Genomic DNA, 23359 nt, shown 5'->3' with positions numbered 1-23359 from the left:
TATTTCCAGGCTTTAGTACTTCATTTCCCAGGTGACCAACACTTTTTTGGCTGACGTCAAATAAATGATGTGTCTTGCTTTTACCATTTTAGCCAGCCATTTAAATGCAGCTTTAAACGCCATTTTCACCTACCTTACATAAGTTTTTGAAGACAACATGTTCTTTGTCTAAATGTTAGAATGTAATCTCCATAAGAACAGACTTTTTTCCCTGTAAATTCCCAATGATGCATTCTCAACTCCTAAACAATACCCAGGACACAGCAGGTACTCAATATCTACTGAACAAAATAATACTAATTTTTATAGAATCTGTTCAGTTTTAAATTTTCTATCACTGATACTACTATCTCAAAGCTTCAGAGATGAACCATTTCCTCAGGACCTCATATTATAGAATTACTAAAATAATTTTCTAAGTTCACTCACATATTTCTTAATAGAGTTTAAACTTCGTTGTCTATCAATTTCTGATCTTTTCTAATCTTTATTTCTCCACCTAGTACAACTCAGTTTGAGTGATAGGTTTTATTCTCTCCAAGTTACCTAAATGAGTGTTCCCTCAACTTAAAAAAAAAACAAAACTATGACCTCTTTCATAAATTCAGAATCTCACTTACCTCTTGATTTTTTTTAAAAAAAAATTTTATATAGTTTATTTATTTTTGAGACAGAGAGAGACAGAGCATGAGCGGGGGGAGGCGCAGAGAAAGAGAGGCTGAAACAGGCTCCAGGCTCTGAGCTGCCAGCACAGAAGCCAATAGGGGCTCAAACCCATGAACTGTGAGATCATGACCTGAGCCAAAGTCGGACACTTAACCGAGCCACCCAGGTGACCCTCACTTTACCTTGAGATACTGGGCTTGACCTAGGCATTCCCTCATTCACTAAAAAAATGTACTCTCAGCTTCCACATATCCTCATTAGCCAAGAAAATTCAAGGAAGTTTTTCTTTATGCAGTTTGCATTAAAAAAGTTTTTTTTACTCTCTAGATATTTAGAACACTAAAGATCACTTTTCAAACCACATATACCCTGCCTAGAGATTCTCATATGCAAAACAATGACAAATTACACAATCTCAACATTAATTTTTATATTACTTCCCATTTCTTGTGATGATGTCACTTCAAATTGTTTATGTTAGTCAAATAATTCCTTAACATTCCACATACAATGATTTCTCCAGCCCTATAATTGGAAATAATCAATTCCTGTTCATTATTTCCTGCCCTAAAATTAAAATTCAAGGGCGGCCTGTATGGCTCAGTTACTGACTCATAATTTCTGCTTAGGTCATGATCTCACAATCATGATCTCAGGGTTGTGAGATCGTGCCCTGCATTGGTATGGAGGCTGCTTGGGATTCTCTCTTTGCCCCTCCCCTGCTCCTGTGCATATGTTCTCTCTCTCTCTCAAAATAAATGAATACATACTAAAAAAATAAAAATTCAAGAATACTCATAATTTAAAAAAAAAATAAAAAACATTCCTTGGTTCAAGGCAGAGCTTACCTCCTGATCATGCCCAGTATCATTAAACATAATCTCACTTTTTCTGATTTTTGTCTCATTCTGAATATCATCATCTTCTTGCGTCCAGGTTCTTTTTTGGCTATTACAGGTTTCTCTTATTTTATTTTCAGATGGTGAAATCTCTCTTTGATATGTCTCAATCAAAGCCTTTTCCTCAGTTTCTATGGTAATAGAGTCTGAGGAATTAATCTCACCAGGGTATACAGGAAGGTTTTCCTCATTTATATATTGAGATGGACTTAAGTTCAGCTTAGTTGCAACAAATTCAATGCTTGACTCCTTACTGAAGACTGGTTGAATTTCTAAGTGATTTAAATCAGTTATATCTGCTTGAATCTGCTTCAGATCATCAATACCAGTGACACTACAATTTCTCTTATTCGGCAATCTGGGCAAAAATATTCCCAAAGAACGTTTCCTTACTTTATCTTTTACAACTGCGGGTGGTACAGAGATGGTTTCACTTCCATTATGAGAAATTTTATTTTCCTTATCTGTATCGTCTTCCACATTGCTGGACACCGTGTTAGTATTACATATTTCTGTAGCTTGCTCTATGCTCATATGATTGTGTGCCTTATAAACCAATGCAAGTAATTGCTCTGGAGAAGGTGTTATATGAGCAGTTTGGGAATTTGAAAATTCTTCAGTTTTTCCATTTAAATTATTCAGATTTGATTTGACACTACTAACACTTGCAGTATTAGATGAAATTGAAGGAGATGATGCTTCTCTAGAATTAGCATGAATTTGAATAACTTGCTTAGTCAAGTCAGAGTTACTGTGGAAGCCTGTATTACATTTAGCTGCCTGAATATTTTTTTTCAGCTCTTTTTTACAGGCTATAGTAAACTCTTGGTCATTATTCAGTATTTTGGACTCATCTGCACATATGGGTACAGAAGAATCTCCCATAACAATATTTAAATTCTTATTTCCAGTGTTAGACAATATTGTTTCATCTTTATTCACAATTATTTGTCCTTGTTGAGATAATGGAGGTAGCTGGGTTGAGAGATGAGGCTGAGAAGCAACACAAACATCATCAACAAAGGTCGTCTTTAAATTATGTTCTGCCTTATCAAGAAAGCCCTCCATTTGATCCTTTGGGAACTTAAAAGATATTCGCTTTGAATTAGGTTTAGTTACCTCCCCCAGATCTTGACTATATATTAAAGTTTGATTAGCTATCAGATTTTGGGGCCCCTTAATCAGATCTTGATCTTTGAACACTGATATAGCACAGTCTAAGTGTCCTTTGGTATTAGTTTGAGTAACTTTTTCCTTCTCTAACAAAGAACAAGAAGCAGAGAGGGGCAGTCCCTCAGATTTCAAGTAATATTCATTGGCTAAATCATTGGCATAGACAAGATAATTTTGCATTGGGCAGTTACTGGTTTTCTCATCTTTCTCATCTGAGGATGTGACATTCCCCTCCAAATTATCAAAATAGGAAATGGCATTTGGTAAAAAGGAATAATTATCACTGGATCCACATACAGCAGTTGTGTGACTGTTTGTAAAATCCATGTTTCTTCTGTCTGTATTATTTAACTCACAGCTTTCACTTTTGGCTTTTTCCGATATATAGGCCTGGCCTAAAACTTTTCCCATGACCTCTTCATCCACAGTGCTTTTGAATTTGATAATTTCTAACTGACTTTGACCCCCAGACAATGTATTAATAGGAACAGAAGGTATCACATGATGCTTTTGCTCAATTTTGTTTTCTACAGCCAGTGTTTGTTTTTTAGTGATTTCCTGAACAGAGCAACCATCATTATGAAAAGAAATATCCAAGGTTTTTCCTTTAGCTATTCCAAATTTAGAACACTCTTGAGTTTTCTCTGTGGCTTGACAATCAATGAAAACAGTATGGGATTTGGTGACTTCCAGATCACAGTGATTATCTACAAACATTACAGTTTTGTCCATAGGCTTAGTGGTTATTTTATCTGGTGAGATAGTTTCACATTCTAAGGCAGTTGTGTGACTTCTAGTCATCTCCATGTCATCCTGCCCACATGTATACAAAACAGTTTTAGAAGTTCCTGCCAAAGGCATGAAATGGGAATCCTCTCTATCTTGCAGGGCACTTTTGTTATTTTTGTTCACTGTACAACTCTGGGTGATATCCACATCATTTTTATCATTTTTGGAAAATGCAGCAGTCTTGTCATTTTTGAGTCTAAGGCTTTTCCTTCTTTGACTTTTGCCTGATATAGTTTCATTCAGAAGTTCAGGCTTTTGTACATCTTTGTCATTTTTCCAAATGGTTGATTTAGACACTTCCATGTTATCACCAGCTATAAATCCCACAGCTTTCTCTATAGGATCACTCTTAGGCCATTCTGTCAGTAGTGTTAGCTCACTGACTTTTGCTGCTGAATGGTCACTTTCACCATTCTCTGGAAAGAAAACACTCTCCTCAGCAGAAGTAAATGTCACTTTCAGCTTTTCTGGGCTTTTTCTTTTGGATAGTTCAAAGTCAGGTCTGTCTGTAAGCACAGTCCTATCCTTTGCTTGGTAGTCAATGAAAACAGTGTGGGACTTTGTCATTTCCAGTTCGTTGTAATTATCTACAAACATTACAGTTTTGTCAACAGGCCTAGTGATTTCATCCAGTGAGACAGTTTTACATTCTATAGCAGTTGTGTGACTTCTAGTGACCTCCATGTCATCTTGCCCACAAGTATACAAAACGGTTTTAGAAGTTCCTGCCAAAGGCACCAAATGAGAATCTTGTTCATTTAATAAAGGTTTATGATTTATTTCCACTGTAAAACTCTTGGTGATATCCATATCATTCTCATCACCCTCTGAAAATACAATAGTCTTATCAACTTTTAGTCTGCCAACACTTTTCCTTCCACAAATTTTGACATCTTGCTTTTCATTCAGAAATCCAAGTTTCTGTATACTTTTGTCTTCCAACACATCTGTGTTGTCATTAGAAACAAATACTCCAATTTTCTCTCTAGGAGCTTTACTACATTTTTCAACTTTTACAGCTATCTGTTTGTTTACTGTTGTTAGTTGGCTGTTAGTATTTTCTAAATTAGTCTTACCCACTTCTTGTACTTCAGAAGGACCAAATCCAATGACAACAGTGTGACTCTTGGTTAGATCCATATTTTGTTCCTCCTCTGAACAAATAATTGTCTTGTGAGAACAGTCAAGTGTGGGATTACCTAAACTTTTCCTTACTGGCTCAGGCAGTTTAGAATTCTGGCCTGGTACAGATTTCACTGTGTAACTGTTAACAGCAATATTATGATTTTTCATGGTAGACTGTCCTTCTAATAAAGATAATGACTCTGTGGTAGGAAACAAAGATTGTTCACATAAAACTGTATTTCCATTATTTCCCAATGTTACTTGTTTCTCAAGATTTCCACCAGAGTACACCATATTATGGCTTATTGCTATGTCTTGATTAGTATCAGGTGAGTGAGGAGAATCTTTGTCAAGAGAGGGTGCAATCTTGAAAACCTGATCTTTGTCTTTGCCCCAGGTGTCAGTTGGGATGTTTCTAGATATTTTGTCTGGCTGTTGGAATGGTTCAATATGACTTCTGGTCATTTCTTTCCATTCATTTGAAGGGCTTTTGCTGTGAGAGTGAAATTTACTGGTATTCTCAGATGATAGATTGTAAGATGCAGGAGGAGCTTGATCTCCTAGGTTAGTTGTGTGGCTTCTAGTCAAATCCATATCTTCATCTGTGAATATTTCAGTCTTTTTTTCAGGCAATGAAATAGATGAAGAATTTGCCAGGCTCTGCTGTAATCTTCCTTTAGATTCATGAGGAACTGAGCTACAATTTATACTCATTTCCCCATTCTCTGACATGGTTTTCAGATTTTGGAGCATCATTTCTTTTCCAGATATTGGTTTATCTGCTTTCTGTATGTTTATCTGATCTTGTTTAAAAATCTGATGATCTATTGCAACTGTATGACTCCTAGTAATGTCCATGCTATCTTCTCCTAAATAAATAGTTTTCTCCGTGACAAGAGACATGGCATCTGGATTGGGATATATTTTAAAATAATCACTATCATTCTTCAGTAAATTTTTCTCTTCTCTCATACCTGAGAGACATTTGGTCAGTTCCATAGCATCATTACTGCTAGAAGAGAAAAATGTTTTATGATCTTGAATAGCTGGGCTCGAACATATAGATTCTGGGGTCATGGTCGATGTTCTGGCATCTTGGTTAAAAGTTGGTGTGACTGTGTGAGTTTCTGTCTCTGTAATACGAATTTCACCATTAGGGTTGAAAGAAGGGTCTTGAAAAGTAGCATTCAGTTTATTCTTTAGGACTGTCTTCTTTCCTAGAGCTTTAGTTCCATAAGCTGTTGGAATCTCCATCATGACATTCTGAGTTTGATTTTCTGTATTAGATAAATTATCTGTTGAGGGGAAATTCTGGATAGTGTGGTTAATTGTCAAGTCCATAAAGTCATTGCCATAAACTGTAATATCATCTCCTTTAAATTCCCTTAAGCTGGTCTCACTCGATGTGGGAACCAAAGTCTGAATATTGGCTGTATGACACTGGGTGAAATTCATCCCATCATCTTGTTCTCTAAAGATTCTAGTCACATTATTGCTATTTTCATCTACTCTAAGAGATACATGCATTTGATGTAGAGAAGACGCCCTATTTGGTTCTTTGGCATGAACAGATATCTCAAAATTTTCTTTATCAGGCCCTGTTAGAGCATTAGATTTTCCTGTTTGCAATCTTTTTATGAAGTCGTTAAAATTTATTTTCTTTTCTGAAGAAGTGCTTTGATCCTTGGAAAAATTTAATTCTTTTTTCATTTCTAAATCCTTAGTATGGAGCTTTAAGTTAGCCAAAAATGATGTGGTATCTATCTTAGTGAATTTTTCACTTTTGGTCCAATCTAAAGGGCCTTTGGTAATCATCACAGTGTTACTTGTTGTTAGATCCATCTGGTTTTCATCTGAAAAGATGACTGTCTGGTCATCTGCATGTTTCTTTTCATGGCTGTGTTCTGCAACTGAAATCTATAATGAAAGCAAAATATAAGAGATTAGATTAAATGCAAACCTTTATAAAGGTATTTTATAACATGTACTATATATAGAGTACTATATAAACAATCCTCAATGATTTAAAGGAAAATGCCCTTTAAAATCTATGCGTTATTGTCAGAGTAGATAAAAAACTACATGCAACTATATGCTGTTTTCTAGAGAAACACTATAGATTCAGAAACACAAATAGGTTGAAAGAAGCAGGATGGGAACAGATATGATACACTGGTTTGTTTGAATCAGTGACATTGTATGTAGCATGTAATTAGTCATTATATTTCTTCCCCAAATTCTGTGAATGCTTTTAGAGTTTTTAGACAAATTAAAAGTTTAAGGTTCATTATACACCTACTAGAATGACTCAAACATGAAAAAGACTGACAATGTCAAATGTAACTATGATAAAAATTCTAATTACTGTATTAGATAGGTCATTATCATTCTAAATAAAAAAGACTTAGAAAGGGATAAGTGCATGACAGCTAATTTATAGTATGCTCTACTATTGGAAGTTGGGTTCTCTTTGCATCTTAAAGCAGTGGTTTTATTTGTAGGATACAGCCTAACTTCTTGCTACTCAAGTATGGTCTGTGCACTAGTATCATCAGGAGATTATTAGAAGTAAAGTATCACAGGACCTGCCCCAGATGTACTGGAAAAGAATCTATATTTTAACAAAATCTTGAGATGATTCATATTTTCATTACAGTTTGAGAAGTCATGATATAATTAACATATTTCTCTATTATTTAAACAGGCTGTGATTGAACTGTCCTTAGTTAACTGAAAAGGTAAGAAGTCTTCCAGTCTATGCTGGTCCAGTTTGGTAAGTAACCCCTAAATCATGCCATTACCATTAATATTTTTGTGTGTTAACTATCAAGGGAGACTAAAATATAAAGGCACACGCATGAACTCATACCTCTCTCTGTTGCATCTGAGTCTGAAGAGGAGCACAAAGCAATGTGTTCATTCCTATTGAGAAAGATGGAAAAAACTATAGTCAATAAGAAAAATTCATATTACCAATAGCTGATTTTTCTTTCCTTAGGTTCTTCATCATTTATGAGTATTTACTTAAGTTTTATTGGTTAATAAGCCCTTCATAAGGACTTAGGTATTAAATTTCATTAAGACTTCCAATTGTCCCATTTTAGGGACAGAGAGATCAGTGATTATTGTAATCTCTATGTGACTGAAATATTTTTAGAATGTGGTAATTTGTTTTTTTCAAAGTTTATTTGAGAGACAGAGAGAGAGCAAGCAAGTGAGGGAGAGGCAGAGAGAGGAAAAGAATCCTAAGCAGGCTCCACATTCAGCATGAGGTCCAATGCAGGGCTCAATCTCACAGCAATAAGAATAATGATCTGAGCCAATATCAAGAGTTGGACGCTTAACCAATTGAGCCACTCAGGCACCCTTAGGATGTAGTTATTTTAAAGGGTTAACTGTAAAGTTGGAAAGTTTGGACTACTTTTTTTTTTCTCCTTCATTTGTTTATTTTTATTCTCTGGATAGTAGATGTTACATGGGAATGAGTACCAATTGATGAGATAGATATGTTACAGTCAGGAATAACTGGGTGGCTCAGTTGGTTGAATGTCAGACTCTTGGTTTCAGCTCAGGTCATGATCCCAGGGTCATGGGATTCAGCCCAATATCAGGCTCTGAGCTGTGCATGGAGCCTGCTTGAGATTCTCTCTCTCTCCCTCTCTCTCCCCCCCCGCCCTTCTCCCTCTCCCTCTGTCCTTATCCCCCACTCACGTGCATTCTCTCTCATAAAAGTAAAAATAAAATAAATGAAATTAAGTGTTAGAGAAAGATTTTGAAGTATCTTTTACTCTATGTTAATGAATCTAGATGCTCCCATGATGAGATGTGCATTTTATAAAAATAACTCCAGAGAAGGAGAAGAAAGTAGATTTAAGAGATGATGAACCAATGAGGTGCTGCTATAATAGTGCAGATACAAAGATGATGAGAATTTGTTTGGGTAAGAGAATGAGAATGGAAATAAGAGATTAGACTCAAGACATTTTAGAATTGAAATATAAAGATTTAGGTCACAAATGGACTTTGGAAATGGGAAGGGATTGAAGATGCTATAATAAAACGGGAAATATATTTTATAATACTTAAATTTAAAGGCAAATCATTAGACCACTTTTATAAATTTGTATTTAAATTTCTAGTTAGCCAGTCGGTTAACATACAGTATAATATTAGTTACAGGTGTATAATATAGTGATTCAACAATTCCATACATCACTGGCATACATCACAAAAATCTTTAGAACATTTTAAAGAGTTTATAGGGGGGCACCTGGGTGGCTCAGTTAGACATTAAGCATCTGACTTCGATTCAGGTCATGATCTCATGGTTTGAGAGACTGAGCCCTACAATGGCTCTGTACTGACACCTCAGAGCCTGGAGCCTGCTTCAGATTCTGTGTCTCCCTCTCTCTCTGTCCCTCCCCTGTTCATGCTCTGTCTCTCAAAAATAAACATTAAAGAAAGTTTTAAAGAGTTTATGGCAACCTTCTGTGAATATGATGAAGAAATTATAGGCTTTTTAAATTTTTAAAAAATTTTTAACATTTTATTCATTTTTGGGGGGGTGGAGAGAGAGGCAGAATGTTATTGGGGAAGGGGCAGAGAGGGAGGGAGACACAGAATCTGAAGCAGGCTTCAGGCTCTGAGCTGTCACACAGAGCCCAAGGTGGGGCCAAAATCATGGACCACGAGATCATGACCTGGGCTGAAGTCAGATGCTCAACCAACTGAGCCATCCAAGTGTCCCATTTAGGCTTTTTGTTAAAAGTCTTACTTATATATCATGCTTCCATTCATTTATCCAACAAATATTTCCTCAGAACCTATTATATGCCTCAAAACTCAACTACCTACTAAGGCACAAAGAACAAGCAAATTTCTGGATTTCAGAGTTCCCAGTTTAATAAGAGAGCCAGAACTAAGTACCTGAAAAACAATGTGATAAATTTTACAAAAGACTGAGACATAAAAGGTGTGTTATCACAGTACAAAACAGAAGGTTTTTGTCAGAGAAGGCTACATTTAACTCAGTACTACTTAATGTGTGGTGCCATCTGTGAACTGCTTGTTACCAATTCATGATGAAATAAGGAGCTTGCAGCCAATGTAAATCATGTGATATCTCCTTCATCAAGAAAGTTTTAGGGGCATCTGGGTGGCTTAGTCGGTTAAGTGTCCAACTTCGGCTCAGGTCATAATCTCGCAGCTTGTGAGTTTGAGCCCTATGTTGAGCTCTCTGCTGACAGCGCAGAGCCTGGAGCCTGCTTCAGGTTCTGTGTCTCCCTCTCTCTCTCTGCCCCTCTGCTCATGCTCTGTCTCCTTCTCTCTAAAAAAAAAAAAAAAAAAAAAAAAAAAACAAAAACAAAAACTAAACCAAAAAAAATTTAAGAAAGCTTTACTAAGAAAAAAAATGTCAGCTAACTCAACAGTAGCTTACTGCCAGAGTTGATTTACATTATAGTGCAAATTCCTCTTCTGTCATGGACTATAACACTTTGTGGACTAGCTTTTGTTTAGATTTTATTTTTAAGTAATCTCTATGCCCAGTGTGGGGCTCAAACTCAGAACCCTGAGATCAAGAGTCACACGCTCCACTGGCTGAGCCAGCCAGGCACCCTGGACTGGCTATTTTGAATAGTACTGAAGTTAAGCTAAGTGAAAAACTAAGTTAAGTGAAAAATGAGAAGACTGATAGGCAGTTTGGAGTAGGAAGGTCACTTCAGATAAAAGAAACAGCATTTACAAATGGATACAGGCAGAAAAAAGTCAACATGGAGAACTATAAATAGTTTTTCATAGGCTAGAGCATAGGATGTCTGTAAAGGGCAGAAGATAAGATTGGAGAAGTTGGGGCACCTGGGTGGCTCAGCTGGTTAAGGGCCTGATTTCAGCTCGTATCATAATATCATGGTTTATGAGTTTGAGCCCCACATGGAGTTGGGCTCCACACTGATAGTGTGGAGCCTGCTTGGAATTCTCTCTTTGCCCCTTCCGAACTCACGCTTTATCCTGTTTCTCTCTCGCTCTCTCTAATATAAATAAATAAATGAAACTTAAAAAAAAAGATTGGAGAAGTCAAGCCCAATTACAAAGAGCTAAGTCTATGCTAAAGACTGTGGGTTTTATCCTATAAGCAAAAAAAGTGTCATTGAACAGTTTTAAGTTGGGAGGTAATATCAGATTTAGAAATACGTAAAATGGTTCATAAGGATAAGAAACTAAATACAATAGTTCACAAAAGAATAATGATTTGCAGAAACAGATTTGCAGGATGTTTAGGAGAAAGACAGAGTGAAGCCAAATGGATATGGGGAAAGAGGAAAAGTTCAAAATTGACTCAACTCCTGACTGGAGTGAAAGACTGAGTGGGAATTCAAAAATAGAGAAAACAAGAGGAACAGCAAGTCTCGCAGAAATAATAGCAAGTTTGTGAAATATCAAAGTGAAGGTTTTTAAAGAAGAGAGTTCTCTTTACATTTTTTTCCTCAGTTCTTTTACACATTACTTTGTAAGAAATTTGGATGAAGAGATAGGTATGTGGTAAGAAGAGTATTGTGGTTATACTTACCAGTAATCTCACAGTTGTTATCTTCTGGATTCTTATTTCTGAAAATTAAAAAGTATTTTCAAAATCAATACCCCAAACAATTACCAAGAATCACAACAGACTGAAAGAGTAGGGAAGGTCTAAGGTTTTCATAGGGTGACTGGCAGAAAAATACAAAAACAGCCTTTACAAAGATTCCTCTAACTCTTGACAGAAAAAATTACAAGGCAATTAAAGGACCCTTTTTAGACTGGTCTTAAGGCCTTGTTAATTTCAAGGCTACTATAAAAATATGCTTAATATATGCTGCTGTTTTTTTTTAAAGAACCCATAAAGCAACTCATTTTCTAGGAATTCAGCCTGAATAAAAAAGGTAAATAAAACAACCCAAACGTTCATCAATAGGGAGCTGACTAAATGCTGATGCAGACATACAACAAATTAGAAAAGACTGAAGTATATCTATATGTACAAACATGTAAAGTGCTACAACATATTATTATGTGTTCTCATTTTTGTCTTAAAAAAAATTAAGATAAACATCACTTGGATATACATTTAAATTTCTGCAAGGACATCCAAAATTATCAACAGTGGTTAACTGTGAAAAGCCTAAGCTTAGAGAATTTTCTACATCAGTATATAAAAAGAAACTTTTTTTTTCCAGCTCAACAGTAGTCAATTACATGGAAAATTTGTGATTTATTTAACCAGTCCCTTACTGATGGGATCTTTAGGATCTTTCACATCTTTTGCTATTATAATAAATGCTGCAGTAAATAGCCTTATATGTTTATCATTTCACACATTTACAAGTATCCTGATGAAATAAATTCCCAGACATGAAATTGCTGAATCAAAGCAGATGTATATTTAAAATTTTGAATGATACTGCCAGCAGCCGTCTTCAAGTTATGTTCTCTAGCAATGAATAACTTTTTACCTATATTCTTAGCTGATTAGATGAAAAATTATAACTCATTAATAGTCTTTGTATTTCTCTTACAATAAATGAAAATAAACATCTTCATTTATTCAAGAGCTATTGGTATTTATTTTTCTATATATTAATATTATAAGAAAAACTAATTTAATGAAAAAATCTGAAAACTTGGTATTGTCTTCTATTGGCAGATGTATTTAGGAGTTTATATGTCAACGTAGAATGTTTCATCACTCTGTTAAAAAGATAAGCTGTACAATGCACACATTTATGAGAGATGGCAGTACATTAAATTCTGCAAAGAATCTGTTTTCTGAGTTTATCCTAAATATTCCACAAAAAGGGCACAAAAATAAAGACCAAAAAAAATTTAAACAACACTGCATTTAACAGGGATAAAGAGCTTTTAAAATATAATTTGAATCACATTTTCTTTACTTACAGTCTAAATAGAACATTTTCTCCTGCATCTGTTTCTAAAAATGAAATAAAAATTAAATTTGTTCAAGGATACACTGATAAAGCACTAGCAAAATTAATACCAATTAAAAAAAAGAAATTACTAACTACCCACCTCACTTTCTGCCTCCCATGGCTCAAGTTATACTTTTTTTAATTAAATTTTTTAAAAACAATTTTTATTTATTTTTGAGAGTAAGACAGAATACAAGCAGGAGAGGAGCAGTGAAAGAGGGAGACACAGAATCTGAAGCAGGTTCCAGGCTCTGATCTGTCAGTACACAGCCCGATGCGGGGCATGAACCCACTAACTGTGAAATCATGACCTGAGCCAAAATCAGAGGCTTAACCAACTGAGCCACCTAGGTGTCCCACAAGGTATACCTTTTAAGCAGTGAGACAGACAGTAAGTTCATAAAGTTTTATCAATTACCAGGTTAAATAGCCACAGTGAAATTTTAAAGTTCATTTATTTTGAGAGAAAACGTGTGCATGCACAGGTGTGCACAAGCAGGGGAGGAGCAGAGAGAGGGAGAGAGAGAATCCCAAGCAGGCTTCAAGTACAGCGCAGAGCCCAGCTCAGGGATCGATCCCATGACTGTAAGATCATGACCTGAACTGAACCCAAGAGTTGGATGCTCAAAAAACTGAGCCACCCAGATGCCCCAGCCACGGGAAAATTTTATAGAGAACAATTAAGCAGGAATTGCAATAACATATTTACCTGTAATTTCTGACTTTCTTACTATTTTCATATGAGACTCTGTCTGGAATACTCTAGAAAAGAAAATAAAGATTAGTGAAAATTTGTAATTTTTAACTAGAACCCTATGGTGTTAACTTATAGTCTTGAGGTAGGTAAGGATAACTGATTTCAGCTTCCTCTTTGACATATTATGTATAATTAATTTTTCAAATGTCAAAATTCACTTACATTAAAATCTGTTATGTTTTTTTTATGACCTGTAACAAAAATCATCATTTTGTCCCCTTCAATAACCTAAAATATTCATTTTTTTCAATAAAACATTTATTAAGCACTCACTATATACTTTATGCTATATACTAGTGTCTGATAGATGATCCTTGACGTCAAGGAGCTTTTGGTGTAAATAGAGAGCTGGAATAGTGATTAAAAACATTACTGACTTTTTAATTAACAGTTCAGATAAGGTAGCATGGACTCCAGAGGAAGGGATCTCTTTTTCATTGGGATGATTAAGCTTCTGGAGAAGCAGCATTTGATATATGCCTTAAATAATTTGGCTCATTCATTTTTACGTTAATATTAAGTATCATTCATTACTGAGAAGCTCTTTTTTTTTTTTTTTTTAATTTGAGAGAGAGACAGAAGGCATGGTGTGCCCCAAGAAGCTCTTTTTTTTTTTTTTTTAATTTTTTTTTAAATGTTTTATTTATTTCTAGGAGAGAGAGACAGCGTGAGCAGGGGAGGGTCAGAGAGAGAGGGAGTCACAGACTGAAACAGGCTCCAGGCTCTGAGCTGGCAGTCAGCACAGAGCCCGACGCGGGGCTCGAACCCACGAACCGCGAGATCATGACCCAAGCGAAAGTCGGAAAGTCGGACGCTTAACCGACTAAGCCACCCAGGCGCCCCCCAAGAAGCTCTTCTTAATAATAATACTTCAGGGGTGCCTGGGTGGCTCAGTCAGTTAAGCGTCTGACTTTGGTTCAGGTCATGATCTCACGGTTTGTGGGTTCAAGCCCCACGTCAGGCTCTGTGCTGACAGCTCAGAGCCTGAAGTCAGCTTCAGATTTTGTGTCTTCCTCTCTCTCTCTCTCCCCCCCCCTCCCCTGATCACACTATCTCTCTCTGTCTCTCAAAAATAAATAGGGGAGCCTGGGGGGCTCAGTCGGTTAAGTGTCTGATTTCAGCTCAGGTCATGATCTCATGGTTCGTGGGTTCGAGCCCTGCATCGGGCTCTGTGCTGACAGCTAGCTCAGAGCCTGGAGCCTGTTTCAGATTCTGTGTCTCCCTCTCTCTCTGATCCTCCCCTGCTCACGTTGTCTGTCTGTCTCTCTCTCAGAAATAAATAAAAACATTAAAAAAATTTTTTAAACAAACAACAATAAAATTTCAAAAGTTTCAAATACAAAAAGCAGTGAACATTTGCATGCATTCAGTATGACAAGCACTCTGCTATGCTGTTTATATGCATTTTAATAATTGTAACAATTACAATGTTGTTTACAGATGTAGATATTAAAGGACATAAAAGTTAGGTAACTCCCAAAGTCATATAACTAGTTAAGTAGCAGAGCCAAAATGCAAATCCAAACTTGACTTCAAAACCCGAGCTTATAACTACCAAGCTATACTATACTTCAAACAATTTTTCTTTAAATGATTTACAATAGAATAATAAAACAGAATCAGTAGTTGGTCAATAAATCAAAAAACTTTTTATTTTTAAAATTTTTAATGTTTTATTTATTTCTGAGAGAGAGACAGCGTGAGCAGGGGAGGGTCAGAGAGAGAGAGGGAGACACAGAATCTTAAACAGGCTCCAGGCTCTGAGCTAGCTGTCAGCACAGAGCCTGAAGTGGGGCTCAAACCCACAAACCGTGAGATCATGACCTGAGCTGAAGTTGGACGCTTAACTGACTGAGCCACCCAGGAGCCCCTCAAAAACCTTTTTAAGTAAGGAATCATAACTAATCCATACACACCTTAAACATTAAAAAAATTTAAACATAAGTGGATTTTAATTTGCAAATCTCCGAATGTCAATCTGAGGACTTTACTTTGAGTGGATCTACAAGTTCAATTTTAGTGTATTTATAAAGTGGAATAAACAAGGAAACTTTCAAGTAATATGAACACAGACTCCTTCTAAACTTTCATGAATGATTTCCCTATGGTTGTCTCAGCCATACCAAATTTGAAAGTACTTTTGAAAACAAATTCACCTTTACCAAAGTTTTCCCCAGCTATTCATTACAATTTTCATAGAAATAACTATCTTTGTCTTTGAATTCATTTAAAAAAAAAATGTTTATTTTTGAGAGAGAGGCAGAGAGACAGAGCATGTGCGAGGGAGGGGCAGAGAGGGAGAAGGACTAAGAATCCGAAGTAGGCTCCAAGCTCTGAGCTGTCAGCACAGAGCTTGAACCCACAAATGGTGAGATCATGACCTGAACTAAAGTCGGATGTTCAAACGACTAAGGCACCCAGGCGCCCCACTTTGAATTCATTTTCATCAGTTTACAGAATATTAAATTAAGTCATGTACAACAACTTCAGGTAGATAAACAAACAAATACTTCTTGTAAAGTCTACCAATCAAGTCTCAGAATCTGAAATTTATGGACAGGAAAGAACAATCAGTGTGCTGTAGATATCAGTGTGTTTTACAAGGACAACAGAATATAGGTTATTTTAAAAGTTTAGTGAGGTAGGAGTTATTAAGAGAGTTTTTACTATGCCTGTTTCTACGTCTAGAACCCTGTAATTCTTTTTCAATTAATCTGTTTAACAAATACTTTTTTGAAACAATACTTACACACTGTTTAATAGTACTCAAATTGACACTGTCTGTGCTAACATACACTATCTTATTGTGGCCATGCAATAATAGTAACAGATATGTGAGGACTATTATTTCCATCCTAAAAAAGTAGGAAACTGATGCTCTGTTAAATGACGTGCTAGGGACTATGTAGTAATAAGCAAGAACTTGTTCCAGGTTTTTTGGTTTTGAACCTGAAATTCCTTTTCATAATCCCAAGCCATTGCAGGAAAGTAAGTATAGCGAGGTGATTATTCCCAAGGAAAGGAAAGGGCGGGCTAGGTTTAATAGTAATTGGGGAAGGTAATCAGAAGCAGTGGAAAAAGCAGTAGACTAGGAATCAGGAGACCTATATTATAACTGTTGGCTCTGTTACTACCTACGTTACCTTAGGAAAGTCATTATCACTTCCCTGGCTTTAATCTTCTCACTAAAACATGAAGAGTTTGGACTATACTATCCCTCTAACATTACTTCCAATTTCATTTATTTATTTTTTTAAGTAAACTTTTCCCCCAGCGTGGCACCTGAATTTACAACCCTGAGATCAAGAATCACATGGTCTACAGATTGAGCCAGTAAAGAGCCTCAGATTACTTCTAATTTTAACATTCTATCATCCTAAACACAAATTAGAGTAAAAAATGCTGTTATTTTCTCCTGTTATTATATGAACAGATAGGAAAAGAATCCTATCTCAATTACCCGTTTCCAAAGTTCCCTGTTAACTTCTAGGAACATGAAGAAGTTTTTTATTAGCTAATCTCACTATAAAACAAAGAAGATAAACAGAACAGTAAATTTTAAAAAACAAGGAAAACAGGAAGAAGAATAGTATCATAATAACAATCAGATAGACCTAGAAAATATAGTCTAATCCCACAAATAATAAGGGTAACTAGAGGAAAAATACCAGCAATGTGAAAAACATAAGACATAATATTATAATGATTAAGAACTGTCTGATGAGAAATAGTCCAAAGTCTGAGCCCAACTTCTTTGTGTGTGTGTGTGTGTGTGTGTGTGTGTGTGTACTTTCTTTATCCACTCATCTATTGATGTACACTTGGGATACTTCCATATATCTTGGTTTATGTATATATATATTTTTTTTTCAAAACTTTACTTAAATTCTAGTTAACCTGTAGTGTATATTGGTTTCAGTAGAATTTAGTGATTTATCATTTACATATTAATACCCAGTGCTCATTGTACAAGTGCCCTCTTTTTTAAAAATTTTTTTAAAAATGTTACATTTATTTCTGAGAGAGAGACAGCATGAGCAGGGGAGGGTCAGAGAGAGAGGGAGACAAAGAATCTGAAACAGGCTCTGGGCTCTGAGCAGGCTGTCAGAACAGAGCCAGACGCGGGGCTCAAACCCACGAACCGCTAGATCATGACCTGAGCCGAAGTCAGACACTTAACCGACTGAGCCACCTAGGCACCCCACAAGTGCCCTCCTTAATACCCATTATCTATTTAGCCCATACCTAACCCAACTCCCTCCATCAACCCTTAGTTTGTTCTCTATTGTTAAGAGTCTCTTAAGGTTTGCTCTCCCCTCTTCTTTTTTCCTCATGTTTTATTTCCTAGATTACACATATCATATGGTACTTGTCTTTCAGTGACTCATTTCACTTAGCATAATACACTCTAGCTCCATTCACATCATTCCAAATGGCAAGATTTCATTCTTTTTTATGGCTGAGTAATATTCCATTTATATTATATAAATGTATATTATATAAAATTATTATATTCCATATATACATACATACATATATATACATATGTATATGTATATATATGTATGCCATTATCTTCTTTATACATACATCACTCAATGGACACTTTGGCTCTTTCCATAGTTTGGCTATTGTTGATGAGGCTGCTATAAACATCAGGGTGTATGTACCCCCTTCGAATCTGTATTTTTGTATTTTTGGGTAAAGAAGTAGTACTACTGCTAGATCACAGGGTAGTTCTATTTTTAACTTTATGAGAAACCTCCCTGGTGTGTTCCAGGGTATGAGACCTCTCTCTTAATAGGAATGAAAACTTGAGCAAGTTACTTAAGCTAAGCCTCAGTTTCCTTATTCATAAAATGATACATGATTGTTAGGATTCAGTGAGTAACACTGAGGCTCAGTTGGATGGGCAACCAACTCTTGATTTGGGCTCAGGTCATGACCTCATGGTTTGTAGTACTGAGTCCTGTGGCTGAGCGTGAAGCCTGGCTAGGATTCTCTCTCTCCCTCTCAGCGCTTCCCCTGCTCATTCTCTCTCTCTCCCTAAATAAACAAAACAAAAACAGAAATAGACAAGTCTGCTTAATTCATGCTCTAACTAAAACCCATTGTGCTTATTTATTATTGCACTTTTTTGAGACACTGATGAAAGTGCTTTGCAATGACCTGGAACATTCCAAGTTATCAAACAAGAAAAAGCCCTGATAGCAATGGAATGCCTAGAAGATAACACCCCACCAGTCCCCTTCCCTGCCTGTGATTATAGGCTGAACACACACCAATCCTTACCCATGATCACATGCTGTCTGCCTTCTTGCATGTACTCCTGAATCCCTCCCTATAAAACTCCACGTGTCCATCTTGTTGGTGGAGAAGTCAGTTGTTAAGGCTTGAGCCTGAAACTTTCTCCAGTTGCCCGCACTTGAAATAAATTTCTCCCTTTCTCTTTTCCAAATCCTTGCCTCTTGAGTTACTGGTTTCTCTTGTGAGGAGTTTATCCAAATTTGTTGGGCAGCATCGTTGGCAAACTCAGCCAGAAGCTATGCTTTCAACCTGTCCGGTCCTCTTGGGACCACCTGGGAGGGAGACATTGGCCACCACAGTGCACCAGGGCTCATCCATTTGTTTCCTCAGTTAGCAACTGGATAGATTGTTTGATAACAGAATGGCCTATAATCAATGACCAAGTCAATAGTGAGGAGAACTTATAGCATCCAGATTGTGTTTTTCAAATGCTATTCCTACTAAAAGCAGTTGACCTCATTCCTTGGAGAAATGGCTGATTCCAGGTCTAAGTCAGGTAATATGTAAAATGAACATGAACATCTTCGTATACTATAAAGCAAAGAAGCTATCAAAGATTATGGGGTTGGAGCACCTGGGTGGCTCAATTGGTTGAGCGTCCAACTTCAGCTCAGGTCATGATCTCACGGTTCATGGGTTCGAGCCCGACATCAGGCTCTGTGCTAACAGCTAGCTCTGAGCCTGGAGCCTGTTTCAGATTCTGTGTCTCCCTCTCTCTCTGACCCTCCCTTGCTCACGCTGTCTCTCTCTCTCTCCAGAAATAAATAAAAACGTTAAAAAATTAAAAGAAAAAGATTATTGGGGTTATGTCAAAAGGTCAGAAACCAATCTTAAGAGATTTCTACTTGTCAAAGACAGAGTAATTGGAGTATTAATAAAACACATTAAATATGCTTTTAAGTTCATGATTTAAGTAAGTAAATCTTACTTAGGTAAAAATATCAAGAAAAAAAATCCTTATTATAACTTTGAAGGACACTAGAAAACCAACTCATTATACGGAAACTAGTAAATAGACCCCTGCTCCAAAAATTTAGAATTCATATAGAATTTTTCTATATGAATCATAACTCAGAGACATGAGAATACTATCAATTAAACTCTAAAGAAATAATGAATCTAGGCAATGATCATCAATGGCTGTTAACATCACAAAAAAAGAGAACTGAATATTAAGTGCTGTCTGATGAAAGCACAAGAATTCTTGTTCAAAACATCAAATTTAAGTCAAAGCTTTCCAAAGAGAGTAACCAACTGACAAAAAAATCTAGAGTAGAGGAATGTATTATACAATATTATCCCATGTGGATGTAATCAGCAAAATCTATAATGTAGGATATTCCGTTTGTTCCTTCATTCCTTCCTTCATTTCTGATAAAGAGAGAGAGAGTGTGTGTGTGAGAGAGAGGCAGAGGGAGAGAGAGAGAATCCCAAGCAGGCTCCATCATGGAGCTCTACAAGAGGCTCAAACTCACAAACAGTGACATCATGACCTGAGCCAAAATCAAAAGTTGGACTGAGCCACTGTGGCACCCTAAATGTGATACTCTATTTCAAAAATAAATTATAAGAGGGGTGCCTGACTGGCTCAGTCAGTTAAGCATCTGACTTCGGTTCAGGTCATGGTCTGACAGTTTGTGGGTTTGAGTCCCCCAGCCCCCATCGGGCTCTGTGCTGACAGCTCAGAACCTGGAACCTGCACTGGATTCTGTGTCTCCCTCTCTCTCTCTGTCCCTCCCCCACTCGCCCTCTGTCTGTCTGTCTCTCTCTCAAAAATAAACATTTAAAAAATGTTTTAAATAAATTATAAGGAAAAAAAGGAAGAGAGAACTTACAGATTAGGAGACTTAAAAGATATATCAACCAAATGAAATATGTTAACTTTGAATGGCTAATGAATCATGCCCATTATCTGAGAAGAAAACTGAGACAGAGAAATGTGAACAGTGGCCAGATGTTTGCTGATATCATAGCTGTGATACTACAGCTTTTAAAAGTTGTGATAGTTCATAGCAGCACTCTCCACAATAGCTAAACCATGGAAAGAGCCTAAGTGTCCATCAACAGATGAATGGATCAAGAAGATGTGGTTTATCTATACCGTGGAATACTACACGGCAATGAGAATGAAATCTGGCCATGTGTAGCAACATGGATGGACCTTGAGGGTGTTATGCTGAGCGAAATAAGTCAGGCAGAGAAGGACAAATATCATATGTTTGCACGTATAGGAGGATTAGGAGGAACCTGACGGAGGAACAAGGGGGAGAAGAAGGGCGGAAATGGTGGGGGAAAGGGAGAGAGGCAAACCATGAGAGACTCTTGAATGCTGACAAAAACTGAGGACTGATAGATGTGGGGGGGAGGGGGGAGGGGCATGGAGGAGGACACTTGTGGGGATGAGCACTGAGTGTTATGTGGAAACTAATTTGACAATAAACTATTTGTAAAAAAAAAATAAAAAAAAAAGTTGTGATAATAAGGGTGCCTGGGTGGCTCAGTCAGTTAAGCATCTGACTCTTAATATTGGCTCAGGTCATGATTTCAGTTGTCAGACTGAGCCCCATGTTAGACTCCACCACTGACAACACAGACTGCTTGGGATTCTCTTTCCCTCTCTCTCTTTGCCCCTTTCCTCCTTGCTCACTCTCTCAAAAATAAACAAATAAAGGGCGCCTGGGTGGCTTAGTCGGTTAAGCGTCCGACTTTCGCTTAGGTCATGATCTCGCGGTTTGTGGGTTTGAGCCCCGCGTCAGGCTCTGTGCTGACTGCCAGCTCAGAGCCTGGAGCCTGTTTCAGTCTGTGACTCCCTCTCTCTCTGACCCTCCCCTGCTCACGCTGTCTCTCTCTCTCTCTCCTAGAAATAAATAAAAAAATTTAAAAAAAATAATAAAAATAAAAATAAATAAATAAGCATTAAGAAAAAAAAAAAGGATGCTGGGGTGCCTGGGTGGCTCAGTTGGTTAAGCATCTGACTTCAGCTCAGGTCATGATCTCACGGATTGTGAGTTTGAGCCTGTGTCCGGCTCTGAGCTGACAGCTCAAAGCCTGAAGCCTGCTTCAGATTCTGTGTCTTCATCTCTCTCTGACCCTTCCCTGCTCACACTCTGTCTCTCTCGTTTTCTCCCTCTCTCAAAAATAAACACTAAAAAAATTATGAAAAATAAATAAAAATAAACCATGTAATAATAGCATTATGCATTATTCATAATAGTATTATGATTATATTTTTTAAATATTCTGTATCTTTTATTTATTTTTTTTTATATATATATTTTTATTTATTTCTAGGGGAAAGAGAGAGACAGTGAGCAGGGGAGGGTCAGAGAGAGAGGGAGTCACAGACTGAAACAGGCTCCAGGCTCCAAGCTGGCAGTCAGCACAGAGCCCGACGCGGGGCTCGAACCCACAAACCGTGAGATCATGACCTAAGCGAAAGTCGGACGCTTAACCGACTAAGCCACCCAGGCGCCCCTAAATATTCTGTATCTTTTAAAGATATAACTAATTAAATATCTGGGATTCACATGAGAATAATTCAGTGGGAGGGGAAAGGGAAAGTATGGGTAGAGTAAAACAAAAGTGGCCACAGTTGACAACTATTGTAACTGCTAAATGGGCACCTAAGTTTTCATACCATTTTCTTCCACTTTTGTGTATGTTGAAAATTTTCAATCATTAAAATGGAGGAAAAAAAGGGAAAAACTTGTGACTTTTTTTTTTTTAGCTTCCCAATGACTTTTTATACCTCCACATCCTTTATACATGTTTATGTAACTCAGACATTTGTATTCTCTCTCTCAAGAGTCTTTGCATATTTTAATTATTGCTTCTAATTATGGACTAAAAGGCTTTATTCTATGCTTAAAAAAAGAGAAAGGATGGAAATAACATTAGAAATAAAGTAGTACATGCAGAGACTATTTTAAAAATTATTAGAATACCATGTATAACTTTAAACATTTGGGAAAAAATTCAGTGATTGTCTAGGAAAATAAAAATGAACAAAATTGGGGCTCCTAGGTGGCTTAGTCAGTTAAGTGTCAGACTTTGGCTCAGGTCATGACCTCATGGTTGGTGAGTTCGAGCCCCGCATTAAGATCTCTGCTGTCAGTGCAGAGCCTGGTTCAGATCCCGTCTTCCTCTCTTCCTGCCCATCTCCCCTCAAAAATAAACTTTGAAAAAAAATTAAATTAAAAAAAATTTTTTTTTAAGTTTATTTATTTTTGAGAGAGAGGTACACAAAGAGCGCAAGCAGGGAAGGAACAAAGAGAGAGGGAGACACAGAATCCGAAGCAGGCTCCAGGCTCTGAGCTGACAGCACAGAGCCCAATGTGGGGCTTGAGCCCCCAAACCATAAGATCATTACCTGAACTGGAGTCAGATGCTTAACTGACTGAGCCACCCAGGCGCTCCTAAAAATTTTCTTTGATTAAAAAAATGAACAAAATTAGCTGAAGAACCAACAGAAAACTAAAATAGATAGTAAATGATGAAAAACATCTAGGGGCGCCTGGGTGGCTTGGTCGGTTAAGTGTCCGACTTTCGCTTAGGTCATGGTCTCGCAGTTCGTGGGTTCGAGCCCCGCGTCGGGCTCTGTGCTGACTGCCAGCTCGGAGCCTGGAGCCTGTTTCGGAGTCTGTGTCTCCCTCTCTCTCTGACCCTCCCCTGCTCGCTCT

The 23359-nt window shown here is 37.1% G+C and overlaps 1 protein-coding gene across 1 annotated transcript in view; it reads right to left on the bottom strand.

The window, feature by feature from the left end:
* Positions 1 to 23359, bottom strand: part of KNL1 (kinetochore scaffold 1) — a 72425-nt gene that overhangs the window by 28761 nt on the left and 20305 nt on the right. Inside the window, exons 6-10 of the mRNA XM_039232883.1 lie at positions 13326 to 13378; positions 12585 to 12618; positions 11221 to 11258; positions 7522 to 7574; positions 1515 to 6569 (exon numbers count right to left, since the gene is read on the bottom strand). Of these exons, the coding sequence (XP_039088814.1) occupies positions 1515 to 6569; positions 7522 to 7574; positions 11221 to 11258; positions 12585 to 12618; positions 13326 to 13378 (5233 nt within the window). The remainder of the gene's footprint in view (positions 1 to 1514; positions 6570 to 7521; positions 7575 to 11220; positions 11259 to 12584; positions 12619 to 13325; positions 13379 to 23359) is intronic.

The sequence above is a fragment of the Hyaena hyaena genome, unplaced genomic scaffold (genome assembly GCF_003009895.1).
Source record: "Hyaena hyaena isolate Hyena2069 unplaced genomic scaffold, ASM300989v1 scaffold_70, whole genome shotgun sequence".
Taxonomy (NCBI): domain Eukaryota; kingdom Metazoa; phylum Chordata; class Mammalia; order Carnivora; family Hyaenidae; genus Hyaena; species Hyaena hyaena.
Note: the sequence above shows the minus strand (reverse complement) of the source record. Positions and strands in the feature narration are given on the sequence as shown.